Source organism: Scyliorhinus torazame, chromosome 31 (genome assembly GCF_047496885.1).
Source record: "Scyliorhinus torazame isolate Kashiwa2021f chromosome 31, sScyTor2.1, whole genome shotgun sequence".
In the NCBI taxonomy this organism is placed as follows: Eukaryota; Metazoa; Chordata; class Chondrichthyes; order Carcharhiniformes; family Scyliorhinidae; genus Scyliorhinus; species Scyliorhinus torazame.
Window position 1 is genome coordinate 17,956,888 of NC_092737.1, and position 14,208 is coordinate 17,971,095.

The window sequence follows — 14,208 nt, forward strand, 5'->3', positions numbered from 1 at the left end:
AGGGGGCATAGCCTCAAAATAAGGGGAAGTAGATTTAGAACTGAGTTTAGGAGGAACATCTTCACCCAAAGGGTTGTGAATCTATGGAATTCCTTGCCCAGTGAAGCAGTAGAGGCTCCTTCATTAAATGTTTTTAAGATAAAGATAGATAGTATTTTGAAGAATAAAGGGATTAAGGGTTATGGTGTTCGGGCCGGAAAGTGGAGCTGAGTCCACAAAAGATCAGCCATGATCTCATTGAATGGTGGAGCAGGCTTGAGGGGCCAGATGGCCTACTCCTGCTCCTAGTTCTTATGTTCTTATGTCAGCGAGCACCGGGGATCCAGTGCGGTGGTGGACCCAGACGTCTGGTTGAGTTGAAGCTTATGGAGGGTGGAACATAGGGAGGCCGGTCAGCAGAGAAGGTTCCTGAGCCGGCTGGGTGTCCCGAGGGGAATATCGGAACCCCCGGAGCTGCCTGGGGCCGGTTTCAAACTTCCACTTTCTATAATTCCCTTCCCGCACCAAAGGGCAGGCTTGCATCCCATCCCGGACATTCCTGGAAGATCCTCATTGCAGGACAACCCAACACATGACATCAGGGATCAGTGTTGGGCCCACAACTGTGCACAATTTACATAGATGATTTGGAGTTGGGGACCAAGGGCAATGTGTCCAAGTTTGCAGACGACACTAAGATAAGTGGTAAAGCAAAAAGTGCAGAGGATACTGGAAGTCTGCAGAGGGATTTAGATAGGTTAGGTGAATGGGCTAGGGTCTGGCAGATGGAATACAATGTTGTCAAATGTGAGGCTATCCATTTTGGTCGGAATAACAGCAAAAGGGATTATTATTTAAATGATAAAATATTAAAACATGCTGCTGTGCAGAGAGACCTGGGTGTGCTAGTGCATGAGTCGCAAAAAGTTGGTTTACAGGTGCAACAGGTGATTAAGAAGGCAAATGGAATTTTGTCCTTCATTGCTAGAGGGATGGGGTTTAAGACTAGGGAGGTTATGCTGCAATTGTATAAGGTATTAGTGAGGCCACACCTGGAGTATTGTGTTCAGTTTTGGTCTCCTTACTTAAAGAACAAAGAACAAAGAACAAAGAAATGTACAGCACAGGAACAGGCCCTTCGGCCCTCCAAGCCCGTGCCGACCATACTGCCCGACTAAACTACAATCTTCTACACTTATAAGAAAGGACGTACTGGCACTGGAGGGTGTGCAGAGGAGATTCACTAGGTTAATCCCAGAGCTCAAGGGGTTGGATTACGAGGAGAGGTTGAGTAGACTGGGACTGTACTTGTTGGAATTTAGAAGGATGAGGGGGGATCTTATAGAAACATATAAGATTATGAAGGGAATAGATAGGATAGATGCGGGGAGGTTGTTTCCACTGGCGGGTGAAAGCAGAACTCGGGGGCATGGCCTCAAAATAAGGGGAAGTAGATTTAGGACTGAGTTTAGGAGGAACTTCTTCGCCCAAAGGGTTGTGAATCTATGGAATTCCTTGCCCAGTGAAGCAGTAGAGGCTCCTTCATTAAATGTTTTTAAGATAAAGATAGATAGTTTTTTGAAGAATAAAGGGATTAAGGGTTATGGTGTTCGGGCCGGAAAGTGGAGCTGAGTCCACAAAAGATCAGCCATGATCTCATTGAATGGCGGAGCAGGCTCGAGGGGCCATATGGCCTACTCCTGCTCCTAGTTCTTATGTTCTTATGTTCTTATCCCTTATGTGGTGCACCACTGTATTAGGGGATGTAAGGTAGGACCTGCACTACAGGTTCGTCGGTATCTCCTGCCGGCTGGCTCCGCCCAGGGAGAACTGTATAAATATGCATGACCTCCAGTGCCCTGCCATTTCGCCAGCTGCAGCAGGAGGCCACGCATCTGACTGTAATAAAGCCACAGTTGTACCCAACTTTAGTCTTTGTGCAATTGATCGTGCATCAATTTATTAGTCAGATTTTCCACAGAATGGATATCCGAATTAAGCCCGATCGCCTGCAGCTGGATCCGCACTCGCCCGACGCCAGGAAAGACTTTACTCACCGGCGAGCATGTTTTGAGGCCTACATCAACGCGGCAGACCCCGCGCCAACGGACGCTCAGAAGATAAACGTCCTGTACTTCAGACTGAGCTCCAGCGAGTTCCCGTTGATCCAAGACGCCACGAATTACACAAAAGCAATGGAACTCCTGAAGGAACACCACGCGCAGAAGGCGAACACGCTCTTCGCCAGGCATGTACCTGCCACCCGCTCGCAACTACCTGGTGAGTCCATCGAAGACTTCTGGCGGGCCCTAATTCCACTCGTCCGGGACTGTGACTGTCAGGCCGTTACGGCCGCCGGACACGCGAATCTCCTCATGCGCGAAGCCTTCGTGACGGGGATTGCGTCGGACCACATCCGAGAACAATTACTGGAAGGGACCACGCTCGAACTGGCGGAGACGAAAACCTTGGCGCTCTCCATGACGGTCGCATCCTGTAACGTACAATCGTACCCCTCCCGCTGCGCTGCCCACCCTCCTACTCCTTCCAACCCTCCTGGACCCCGCCGACGACCTCCTCAGCTGGGTCCCTGCCTTCCCAATACGCCTGCGCCGCACGCCGATCTGAGGACCCCGGGGGTCCGCAGAAGCACCCCCGCCAACACTGCCCGGCCCGCACTGCAGTTTGTAAAGCCTGCAGTAAAAAGGGCCACTTCGCGGCTGTGTGCCAGGCCCGCGCAGTCGCTGCGATCGCGCCCGCTATCGCCCCCTCCCCCACACCAGACGCACAATGGGCGCCACCACCTTGTCCCCCTTCGGCCACGTGCGCCCCATCGGCGCTGCCACCTTGTCCCGACCCCGCAATGTGCGCACCATGGGCGCCGCCATCTTGTCCCCCACAGGGTCTCCGGACATCCCGACATCGGAACCGCACACGCTCGCCACCCGAAGCAGCCGATGGCTACCCGCAGCTCGCTTCAATGACGCTGGACCAATCTCGCCCGCACAACCTGGCCACCGCGTTGATGACGGTTAAAATCAACGGCCATGCAACCTCGTTCCTGCTGGACTCCGGGAGCACCGAAAGCTTCGTTCACCCAGATACGGTAAGGCGCTGCTCCCTCGCGGTCCACCCTGCCAATCAAAGGATCTCCCTCGCCTCCGGGTCCCACTCCGTCCCGATCCGAGTCAACCTCACGGTCCAGGGCGTCGAATTTAGTAACTTCCGCCTCTATGTCCTTCCTAATCTCTGCGCTGCACTCCTGTTGGGCCTGGACTTCCAGTGCAACCTCCAGAGCCTCACCCTCAAATTCGGCGGGCCCTTACCCCCCCTTACCGTTTGCGGCCTCGCGACCCTCAAGGTCGATCCCCCCTGTCTTTTTGCCAATCTAACTGTGGATTGCAAGCCCGTTGCCACTAGGAGCAGACGGTACAGCACCCAGGACAAGACCTTCATCAGGTCCGAAGTCCAGCGGCTGCGTAAGGAGGGTATTATCGAGGCCAGCAACAGCCCCTGGAGAGCCCAAGTGGTAGTGGTTAAAACTGGGGAGAAACACAGGACGGTCGTGGACTACAGCCAGACCATCAATCGGTACACGCAGCTCGACGCGTACCGCCTCCCACGCATATCCGATATGGTCAATCAGATTGCGCAGTACCGGGTCTTCTCAACAAGTGACCTGAAATCCGCCTCACACCAGCTCCCCATCCGGAAGTCGGACCGGCCATACACTGCCTTCGAGGCGGACAGTCGCCTCTATCACTTCCTTAGGGTCCCTTTCGGTGTCACAAATGGGGTCTCGGTCTTCCAAAGAGAGATGGACCGAATGGTCGACCAGTACGGTTTGCGGGCCACCTTTCCGTACTTAGATAATGTCACCATCTGCGGCCATGACCAGCAGGACCACGATGCCAACCTCGATAAATTCCTCCGCACTGCCACTCTTCTCAACCTGACCTACAACAAAGAGAAGTGTGTGTTCAGCACGACCCGGTTAGCCATTCTCGGCTATGTAGTCCAAAACGGACTTCTCGGGCCCGACCCCGACCGCATGCGCCCCCTCATGGAACTTCCCCTCCCCCACTGCCCCAAGGCCCTCAAACGTTGCCTGGGGTTCTTTTCCTACTACGCTCAGTGGGTCCCAAACTATGCGGACAAGGCCCGCCCACTCATTCAGTCCACCCAATTCCCCCTCGCGGCCGAGGCACAACATGCTTTCGCCCACATCAGAGCAGACATCGCCAAGGCCGGGATGCGCGCAGTGGACGAGTCACTGCCTTTCCAAGTAGAAAGCGACGCTTCAGACGTCGCCCTTGCCGCCACTCTAAACCAGGCAGGCAGGCCCGTGGCATTCTTTTCCCGCACCCTTCATGCCTCGGAAATTCGACACTCATCCATCGAAAAGGAGGCCCAAGCTATCGTTGAAGCTGTGTGGCATTGGAGGCATTACCTGGCCGGTAAGAGATTCGCTCTCCTCACGGACCAACGGTCGGTAGCCTTCATGTTCAACAACACACAGCGGGGCAAAATCAAAAATGATAAAATCTTGCGGTGGAGAATCGAGCTCTCCACCTATAATTACGAGATGTTGTATCGTCCCGCTAAACTCAACGAGCCCCCAGACGCCCTCTCCCGAGGTACATGTGCCAGCGCACAAGTGTACCAACTCTGGGACCTACACGGCAGCCTTTGTCACCCGGGGGTCACTCGATTGTACCATCTGGTCAAAGCTCGCAATCTGCCCTACTCTGTCGAGGAAGTAAGGACAGTCACCAGGGACTGCCAGGTCTGTGCGGAGTGCAAGCCGCACTTCTACCGGCCGGACCGTGCGCGCCTGGTGAAGGCTTCCCGCCCCTTTGAACGCCTCAGCGTGGATTTCAAAGGGCCCCTCCCCTCCACCGACCGTAACATGTACATTCTCAGTGTGGTCGATGAGTACTCCAGATTCCCCTTCGCCATCCCATGCCCCGATATAACGCCTGCCACCGTCATCAAGGCCCTCAGCACCATCTTCGCTCTGTTCGGTTTCCCCGCCTACATCCGCAGTGACAGGGGATCCTCATTCATGAGCGATGAGCTGCGTCAGTTCCTGCTCAGCAAGGGTATCGCCTCCAACAGGACGACCAGCTACAACCTCCGGGGAAACGGGCAAGTAGAACGGGAGAATGGGACGGTTTGGAGGGCCGTCCAGCTGGCCCTACGGTCCAGGAACCTCCCAGCCTCTCGCTGGTATGAGGTCCTCCCTGACGCTCTGCACTCCACCCGGTCACTATTGTGCACCGCCACTAATAACACACCCCATGAACATGTTTTTACCTTCCCCAGGAAGTCCACATCCGGGGTGTCGCTCCCGACTTGGCTCGCTGCTCCAGGACCGGTCCTTCTCCGTAGGCACGTCCGACTCCACAAGGTGGACCCCTTGGTGGACAGGGTTCACCTGCTCCACGCCAACCCTCAATATGCCTACATTGAGTTCCCCGACGGCCGCCAAGATACCGTCTCACTCAGGGACCTGGCACCGTCAGGTTCCACCCCAACACACACCCCCACCCATGCGCCTCCCCCCCCCACTTCCCACCTCGCTGCCAATATTGACCCCACCAGAGCACCCCCCCTCTCCTTTTCCGCACAAGAGGACGAAGAGGATTTCGGCACGCTCCCGGAGTTCCCCAATGACTGGCCAGCATCACCGCCATCGGTGCCACCTCCACCACCGCCATCGGTGCCACCTCCACCACCGCCAGCACCGACTTCGCCGCCACCATTACGCCGCTCCCAACGAAGCACCAAAGCACCGGACCGGCTGAACCTTTGACGGACTCCGGACCGTCAACATGGACTTTTCTTTCCCGACCACTGTACATAATTGCACTAATTGAATATAGTTTCACGTCACCCCCGCCGGACTCATTTTTAACAGGGGGTGAATGTGGTGAATCATTGTAATAGGAGATGTAAGGTAGGACCTGCACTACAGGCTCGCCGGTAGCTCCTGCCGGCTGGCTCCGCCCACGGAGAACTGTGTAAATATGCATGACCTCCAGTGCCCTGCCATTTCGCCAGCTGCAGCAGGAGGCCGCGCATCTGACTGTAATACAGCCACAGTTGTCCCCAACTTTAGTCTTTGTGCAATTGATTGTGCATCACCTTACCGTCACAAAGCTCCCCTCCGTATAAAGGCGGACACGAGCAGGCAAACTTGGCTCCGTTCTTAAAGCAGGCGCCTCCGTTCTGACAGACGTTTGGTTCACAAGATCCTCCTGAGGAACAATCAAGGACAGTCCAGTTTAGAAATTCACCGAGCGGGGATTTCGCAGGCCAACCCCGCCCCCCCCCCCCCCCGCCCCCCCCGCTCACGGCGCCGAGGTCCCGGGTTCGATCCCGGCTCTGGGTCACTGTCCGTGTGGAGTTTGCACATTCTCCCCCTGTCTACGTGGGTTTCGTCCCCACGGCCCAAAGTTGTGCAGGGTAGGTGGATTGGCCGCGCTAAATTGCCCCTTAATTGGAAAAAATAATTGTGTACTCTAAATTTATATAAAAAAAGAAAAATTATATATTATCCTCTTCGCTCCTTCCCTGGGTTAAAAACCCCACCTGGTTCACTCGTGTCCCCTTTAAGGGAGAGGAAATCTCCCGTCCTTACCCCGGTCTGGCCTACACGTGATTCCAGAGGGCCCCCCCGGCCCCCCCCCACCCCCCCCCACCCCCACCCCCGCCTCACAGCCATGTTGACTCTCAAATGCCCCTCTGCGACGGTCGAGCGGGACACTCTGCCCAAGGGGCAATCAGGGGCGGCCGATAAACGTAGGCCCAACCCAGCTAGGCCCACAGCCCACGGGAAAAAAACCCCATCACCGCCGTTGCTGATTCTGACCCGCCCATCAGTTCACTTACTCTCGCAGTACCGCCCTCCATAGAAGGGGGGACACGAACACTGGACGCCGTTCACACTTTCTTCGCAAGTGCCGCCATTTTGGCAGGTAACTGTGGAACAGCCAGACTCATCTGCGAATAGGAAAATCGTGGATAAATAAATCCGTGATATAATCTGTCAATACAACCTGAATTCATTGATTCCCCCCCCCCCCCCCCCCCCACCCGCCCCCCCCCCCCCCGATTACTGTCCGGGAGGGAGGGAGTTTAAAAGCACCGATGTTACATCGAACATTTATAAAACGCTAGTCCGGCCTCTACTAGAGTATTGAGTCCAATTCTGGACACCACGCTCTCGCAAGGATGTGAGGGGGAGGAAAACGTTTCCAGGAATGGGGCGGGATTCTCCCGTACCCGGTGGGGCGGGGGGTCCCGGCGTGAACCACGCCAAAGGTGCGGAACCCTCTAGGCCCACCCCGGAGTGGCCAGATCGCCCCGCGCCCCCCCCCCCCCCCCCCCCCGGGGCCAGATCGCCCCGCTCGCGCTGCCAGGTCCCGCCGGTAAGTTCAATTTACGCCCTGAGAAAGGTTTGAGAGGGGATCTGAGAGAGGTATTCCAAATCATGAGTGGCGGTGTGTGACAATATGTGTACCGTAATAATAATGAAGGGTTAACAATTTACTCTGACTACATCCAATCACTAGATGGCGACCAAGTGCATACAGGCGGATCATGGGATACTCTTGATTCGAGGAGAAGGTTGTTCGGCGAGGTGGGGAATAGTCGTGTTATCAGGAGTTCAGTAGTTAGCATCTTCATCATAATAATAATCGCTTATTGTCGCCAGTAGGCTTCAATGAAGTTACTGTGAAAAGCCCCTAGTCGCCACATTCCGGCGCCTGTTCGGGGAGGCCGGTACGGGGTTTGAACCCGCGCTGCTGGCCTTGTACTGCATTGCAAGCCAGCTATTTAGCCCACTGTGCTAAACCAGCCCCTAAGTTAGTCAATCTGCAATCTTTCCTATTTTAGCAAGCAAGTCGAATCTATTTAGTTATAGTGCAAATAAATTAGCTTTGTTCAGTGGTTAGCACAGTTGCTTCGCAGCTCCAGGGTCCCGGGTTCGATTCCCGGCTTGGGTCACTGTCTGTGCGGAGACTGCACGTCCTCCCCGTGTCTGCGGGGGTTTCCTCCGGGGGCTCCGGTTTCCTCCCCACAGTCCAAAGATGTGCAGGTTAGGGTGGATTGGCCGTGCTAAATTGCCCTTAGTGTCCAAAAAGGTGGGGTGGGGTTACTGGGTTACGGGGCTAGGGTGGAGGTGTGGGCTTGGGTAGGGTGCTCTTTCCAAGAGCCGGTGCAGACTCGATGGGCCGAATGGCCTCCTTCTGCACTGTAAATTCTATGATTGTATGAACATCCCTCGGTGCTCTTTGTGAGACACTGCACTTCCTCATTCAGAAAGCAAAGGACCCGCAAAGGATACCACAATCTAGTAAAAGTCGTGGGTCAGGTGAACTCCATGATACACTTTGGGGTTCTCTAAACCTGGGCCCATAATAGGGTCACAACTAGCTAATGGAAGCTGTGGAACGCCAATGAAAATCAAACACCCCTGGTGTTGCTCATCAGACTTTCTTAGCCGCACCCCCACCACGTTCTCTCTCTCTCTCTCTCCCCCCCACCCCCCACCACCGTGACAAACAGCTCCTCAAACAGGGTCACAAACATCCCCCACCTTTTCTCAAACTCCCCTGCTGAGCCCCTTAACTCATACTTTATCTTCTCTAACCGTAGGAAGTTGCACAGGTCACCCAACCAAGCTGCTACCCCCCGGTGGCGAGGCCGACCACCACTCCAGCAGAATCTGCCGCCGTGCAATCAGAGAGGCGAAGGCCACGACATCGGCCTTCCTCCTCTCCATGAGCTCCGGCTTCTCTGAGACCCCAAATATCGTCACCAAAGGGTCTGGGTCCACTCCCTCCCCCACTATCCTGGCTATGACCGCGAACACTCCCGCCCAGAATCTTCCCAATTTTTCGCAACCCCAAAACATGTGCGCTGGCCCCCCTGCCCCCACACTTCTCACACTCATCTGCTACCCCCTGAAAGAACCCACTCATTCTCGCCCGAGTCATATGCACCCTGTGCACCACCTTAAACTGTATCAGGCTCATCCTCGCACAAGAAGAGGTCCCGTTTACCCTTCGCAGTGCCTCACTCCATACTCCCCAATTGATCTCCATTCCCAACTCCGCTTCCCATTTCTCCTTGATCTTCGCCACCCGCTCGCCTCCCTGCTCCCCCAGCCACTTGTATATATCCCCAATTCTTCCCTCCCTTTCCACGCCCGGAAGCAGCAGGGTGTATCCCGGCAATCTAGGGAACCTCGTCCTAACCCTAATTAGTTTTTCGCCGCCCACCCGGAGCTACCATGTTCTTACTTGTGCCGCAGGCCCTGGCGAAGTTCACCACAGTGCAGGTCGTGTTTCCCGGACATGACATCGGCGAGCACAAAACGGTTTGTGTGGCGTTGCACGTACAGTCCCCGACGCAATCGTCCGTGACGAACCTCTCCCCGACCTGTGTTTCAATTCGAGGGAAGGTTTAAAAATAAAACAGCAAGTGAAGGCAAGTTGGTGGACACAGGAGACAGACTTGGTTCGGGAAACACCCAGCTAAACGCACTTGAATTTACAGTGCAGAAGGAGGCCATTCAGCCCATCGAGTCTGCACCGGCACTTAGAAAGAGCGCCCTACCCAAGGTCAACACCCCTGGCTTTATTTCTGTTAAATTTGGGCCCAATGTGTTTATCCTGAGTAAGTTGGCAATAACCCAGTTAGTGGGATGATGTAGTTATTGGGAGGAACCGGGGCGGAAGCAGTCAGGTGTTGAGTTTCCATTTTGATTTTACAGTAAACAGAACGGGAGTTTTTATTCCAAATGCTGGGAGGTTTAAACAGTAGCTTGACACGGGCAAGAATCTGCAGGCTGTTTCCTGAAGGATCTCTCTCTCAAAGCAGCTTCGCCAAGACATTTCTATACACCCAAGTATTCCTGTGTTTGCTAACTGTATTTAAAAGTGGATTTTGACCAGAGATGGGTATTGCTTGATTGGAGATAAAAAGTGACCAGTATATTTAAACAAGTGGGAAGAATGTTTGTTTTCCACAGCTGGAATACTGTGGACAGTTTTGGTGCCCTTATCTAAGGAAGGATATACCGGCATTGGAGGCCGTCCAGAGAAGGTTCACTCGGTTGATCCCGGGTAGGGAGGAGAGGTTGAGTAGGTTGGGCCTGTCCTCACTGGGAGTTTAGAAGAATTAGAGGCGACCTTATTGAGACGTATCGGATTCTCAGGGGGTTTGACAGGATCGATGCTGAGAGGTTGTTTCCCCTTGTGGGAGAGTCTGGGACCAGAGGGCAGAGTCTCAGAGTGAGGGGGGGGGGGGTCGCCCATTTCAGACAGAGATGAGGAGGAATTTCTTCTCTCAGAGGGGAGTGAATCTGTGGAATTCTTTACCGCAGAGAGGTGTAGAGGCCGGGTCGTTCAGTATGTTCAAGGCCGAGATTGTTAATCAGTGAGGCGATCGAGGGTTATTGGGGATAAAGTGGGAAAGAGGAGTTGAGGATTGAAACATCAGGGGCAAGATTCTCCGACCCCCCGCCGGTTGGCGGGCCTCCGCCCGTGATTCTCCGGCCCAGATGGGCCGAAGTCCCGCCGCTAAAATGCCTGTCCCACCGGCGTAGATTAAACCACCTACCTTACCGGCGGGACAATGCGGCGCGGGCGGGCTCCGGGGTCCTGGGGGGGGGGGGCGCGGGCCGATCTGGCCCCGGGGGGTGCCCCCACGGTGGCCTGGCCCGTGATCGGGGCCCACCGATCCGCGGGCGGGCCTGTGCCGTGGGGGCACTCTTTCCCTTCCACCTTCGCCACGGCCTCCACCATGGCGGAGGTGGAAGAGACTCCCTCCACTGCGCATGCGCGGGAATGCCGTCAGCGTCCGCTGACGCTCCCGCGCATGTGCCGCCCGGAGATGTCATTTCCGCACCAGCTGGCGGGGCACCAGAGGCCTTTTCCGCCAGCTGGCGGGGCGGAAATTCGTCCGGCGCGGGCCTAGCCCCTTAAGGTTGGGGCTCGGCGCCCCAAGATGCGGAGCATTCCGCACCTTTGGGCGGCGCGATGCCTGACTGATTTGCGCCATTTTGGGCGCCAGTCAGCGGACATCGCGCCGATACCGGAGAATATCGCCCCAAATCAGTCACAATCTCATTGAATGGCGGGGAAGACTCGATGGGCCGAATGGCCTACTTCTGCTCCTGCGTCTGAAATGGGCGGCCCCTCATTTTGTTAATGGTGATCCCCTCCTTCCTGCTTCTCCCACAAGAGGAGACATCCACGCCCGTCCTGACCACACCCCCGTCAGGATCTTATATGTTTCAATATATTCTCGTGCTTGTCCTGTTATTGGAGGGTATATCGATTTGGAAACTTGTCCCTCTTTTCGGGGCTATCCGTTTGCTGATTGCCTCCCGTGCAGGGCCCTGGGATGTTTGGCCGCGTGTTAAAGGCGTCGCAAAGGCCTACCTCGTAATACTTATCGCGATAGGTGCAGCCGCACTGGCTGTAGGGCACGCACTCGTAGCCGCTGTAGACATAGCCCCTGTCGCACTCGCAGCCTTCCAGGCAAAGGGTGTCGCATTGTGATGGGGCGGCCAGGTCTCCGCAGGTGGGCGGGCAGGCGGCCATGCAGGGCTTGTACGAGCTGTGAGGGGGGCAGGCCATAGCTGCAAGACAGGAAAGGCATAGCGGGGCGGGTAAGGTAATTGTCAGTTTGAATGTAGCACTCCGGAGCAGGAGGAGGCCCTTCGAGGCTGCTCCGCCCTTCAATAAGCCGATCTGGTTGTGGTCCGAACTCCATTCTCTCCTCCTCCTCCCGCCTTGCTTCTCAGGCTCGGAAGGGTTCAAGACACCCCCCCCCACCCCCCCACCCCCCCCACACCGCCCCCCCCCCACCCCGGAGACTTGAGATCCAAATCCACGTTGACACTCCCAGGGGAATACTGAGCGAGCGCTGCACTGTCAGAGGCGGCGTCTTGTAAATGAGGCCCACCCCCAGCTCCGCTTCCACCTTAGACAGGTGGGTATAAACACTCCCACGGCCATTGCTGGAATGAGACTGGGGTAGTTCTCCCTGGTACCTTGAACTAATATTCACCCCTCGACCAATATCTCTACTGGTTTAGCACTGGGCTAAATCGCTGGCTTTTAAAGCAGACCAAGGCAGGCCAGCAGCACGGTTCAATCCACCTACCCTGCACGCCTTTGGGTTGTGGGGGTGAGACCCACGCAGACACGGACAGCGACCCAGGGCCGGGATCGAACCCGGGTCCTCGGCGCCGTGAGGCAGCAGTGCTAACCGCTGCGCCACCCGGCCGACCAATTTGGCGGCCATTTTGAACACCACCACTGTGCCCGACGCCCCAGGGGTATGACGGTTGGCGGGGAGGCAGAGGATTGGATCCCTGCCCAATTTTCTGACCCGGAGTCCGTCCTCCTCACCCCCTCCGCAGACTGGAATCTCTTTGGCCGGCCTGTGGCAGAAACTCTCAGAATCCACCGATGACCCCCTGCAACGGCCATTGGGGTTTCCGCGCCCGTCTCCTTGGGCCCCAGGAAGTGCGAGGTGAAAGGTTAACTCTCGCAGGGAGCTTTGAGTACACCTATCCTTGGCGGGGTGGGGGTCCTGATTGGTCCAGCAAAGAGGGGTGGTGGTGAAGCAGTATCAGTGAACACTCTAAGCCAGACCTTCTTATCTATTTATTTCTGACGGGATGCTAGCTGGGCCTAGCATTTGTTGCCCATCCGTAATTGCCCCTTCAGACGGTGACGGGTGAGCCGCCATCTTGAGCCGCTGCAGTCCTTGACGTGTAGGTACACCCACAGTGCAGTTAGGGATTTTGCCCCAGCGACAGTGAAGGAACGGCCGATATATTTCCCAGTCGGGGCGGCGAGCGACTCGGAGGGGAACCTCCAGGTGGCGGGGTTCCCAGGTCTCTGCTGCCCTCGTCCTTCTAGATGGTAGAGGTGGTGGGTTTGGAAGGTGCTGCCTGAGGAACCTCGGTGAGTTGCTGCAGTGCATCTTGTAGACGGTACACACGGCTGCCGCTGTGCGTCGGTGGGGGAGGGAGTGAATGTTTGGGGAAGGGGAGCCAATCAAGCGGGGCTGCTTTGTCCTGGATGGTGTCGAGCTTCTTGAGTGTTATTGGAGCTGCGCTCACCTCACTATCTTGGACCTGTGTAACACTTGGGGATGATTTACCAACTAAAGGTGCAACTGAAATGCAAGTCTTTGACTGTCTCCCTGCCCGAGACATGCTTCACCCCCGGGGGTGCAATCTGTGGCCCAGCGGGCAGCTGCGTTTCCCGATCAGCAACACAGACCAGGTAAATAGTTCCTCACCCCAGCCCCCCACCCCGGGACCCCCGCAGCACGCGGGCGTCGCATTCAGGCTCACCGCAGCTGGTTTGGGGCCTCCAGTTCCGCAGGGTGGTCCCGTTCTCCTGACAGGCACGAACGTAGGCCTCGTAGCTGTCACACAGCATCTGGGAGTTATTGAAGAACTGGCACAGGTCGAAGAGGCAGTTCCTGTTGGGGGATAGAGGGCAACGATTGGCATCTCAACCATGACAGAATGGGAGCGACACACTCGATTCTGAGAGATCGATTCAGCAACAGATTGTGCAGGAAACACATACATCAAAATACAAACTTAGAAGGGGCACTATATTGTTACTCTCCCCCTGACAGGACAGAGCTCCCTCTGCACTCCCCCTGACAGGACAGAGCTCCCTCTACACTCCCCCTGACAGGACAGAGCTCCCTCTACACTCCCCCTGACAGGACAGAGCTCCCTCTACACTCCCCCTGACAGGACAGAGCTCCCTCTACACTCCCCCTGACAGTACAGAGCTCCCTCTACACTCCCCCTGACAAGTCAGAGCTCCCTCTACACTCCCCCTGACAGTAGAGCTCCCCCTACACTCCCCCTGACAGTACAGAGCTCCCTCTACACTCCCCCTGACAGTACAGAGCTCCCTCTACACTCCCCCTGGCAGTACAGAGCTCCCTCTACACTCCCCCTGACAGTACAGAGCTCCCTCTACACTTCCCCTGACAGTACAGAGCTCCCTCTTCACTCCCCTTGACAGTACAGAGCTCTCTCTACACTCCCCCTGACAGTACAGAGCTCCCTCTACACTCCCCCTGACAGTACAGAGCTCTCTCTGCACTCCCCCTGACAGTACAGAGCTCCCTCTACACTCCCCCTGACAGTACAGAACTCCCTCTACATTCCCC

At 56.0% G+C, this 14,208-nt stretch overlaps 1 protein-coding gene across 1 annotated transcript in view; it reads right to left on the bottom strand.

Moving 5' to 3' along the window:
- Window positions 1–14,208, bottom strand: part of LOC140404730 (zonadhesin-like) — a 120,685-nt gene that overhangs the window by 10,551 nt on the left and 95,926 nt on the right. The window contains exons 27-31 of the mRNA XM_072493414.1: window positions 13,367–13,497; window positions 11,436–11,635; window positions 9,291–9,429; window positions 6,874–6,984; window positions 6,132–6,239 (exon numbers count right to left, since the gene is read on the bottom strand). Of these exons, the coding sequence (XP_072349515.1) occupies window positions 6,132–6,239; window positions 6,874–6,984; window positions 9,291–9,429; window positions 11,436–11,635; window positions 13,367–13,497 (689 nt within the window). The remainder of the gene's footprint in view (window positions 1–6,131; window positions 6,240–6,873; window positions 6,985–9,290; window positions 9,430–11,435; window positions 11,636–13,366; window positions 13,498–14,208) is intronic.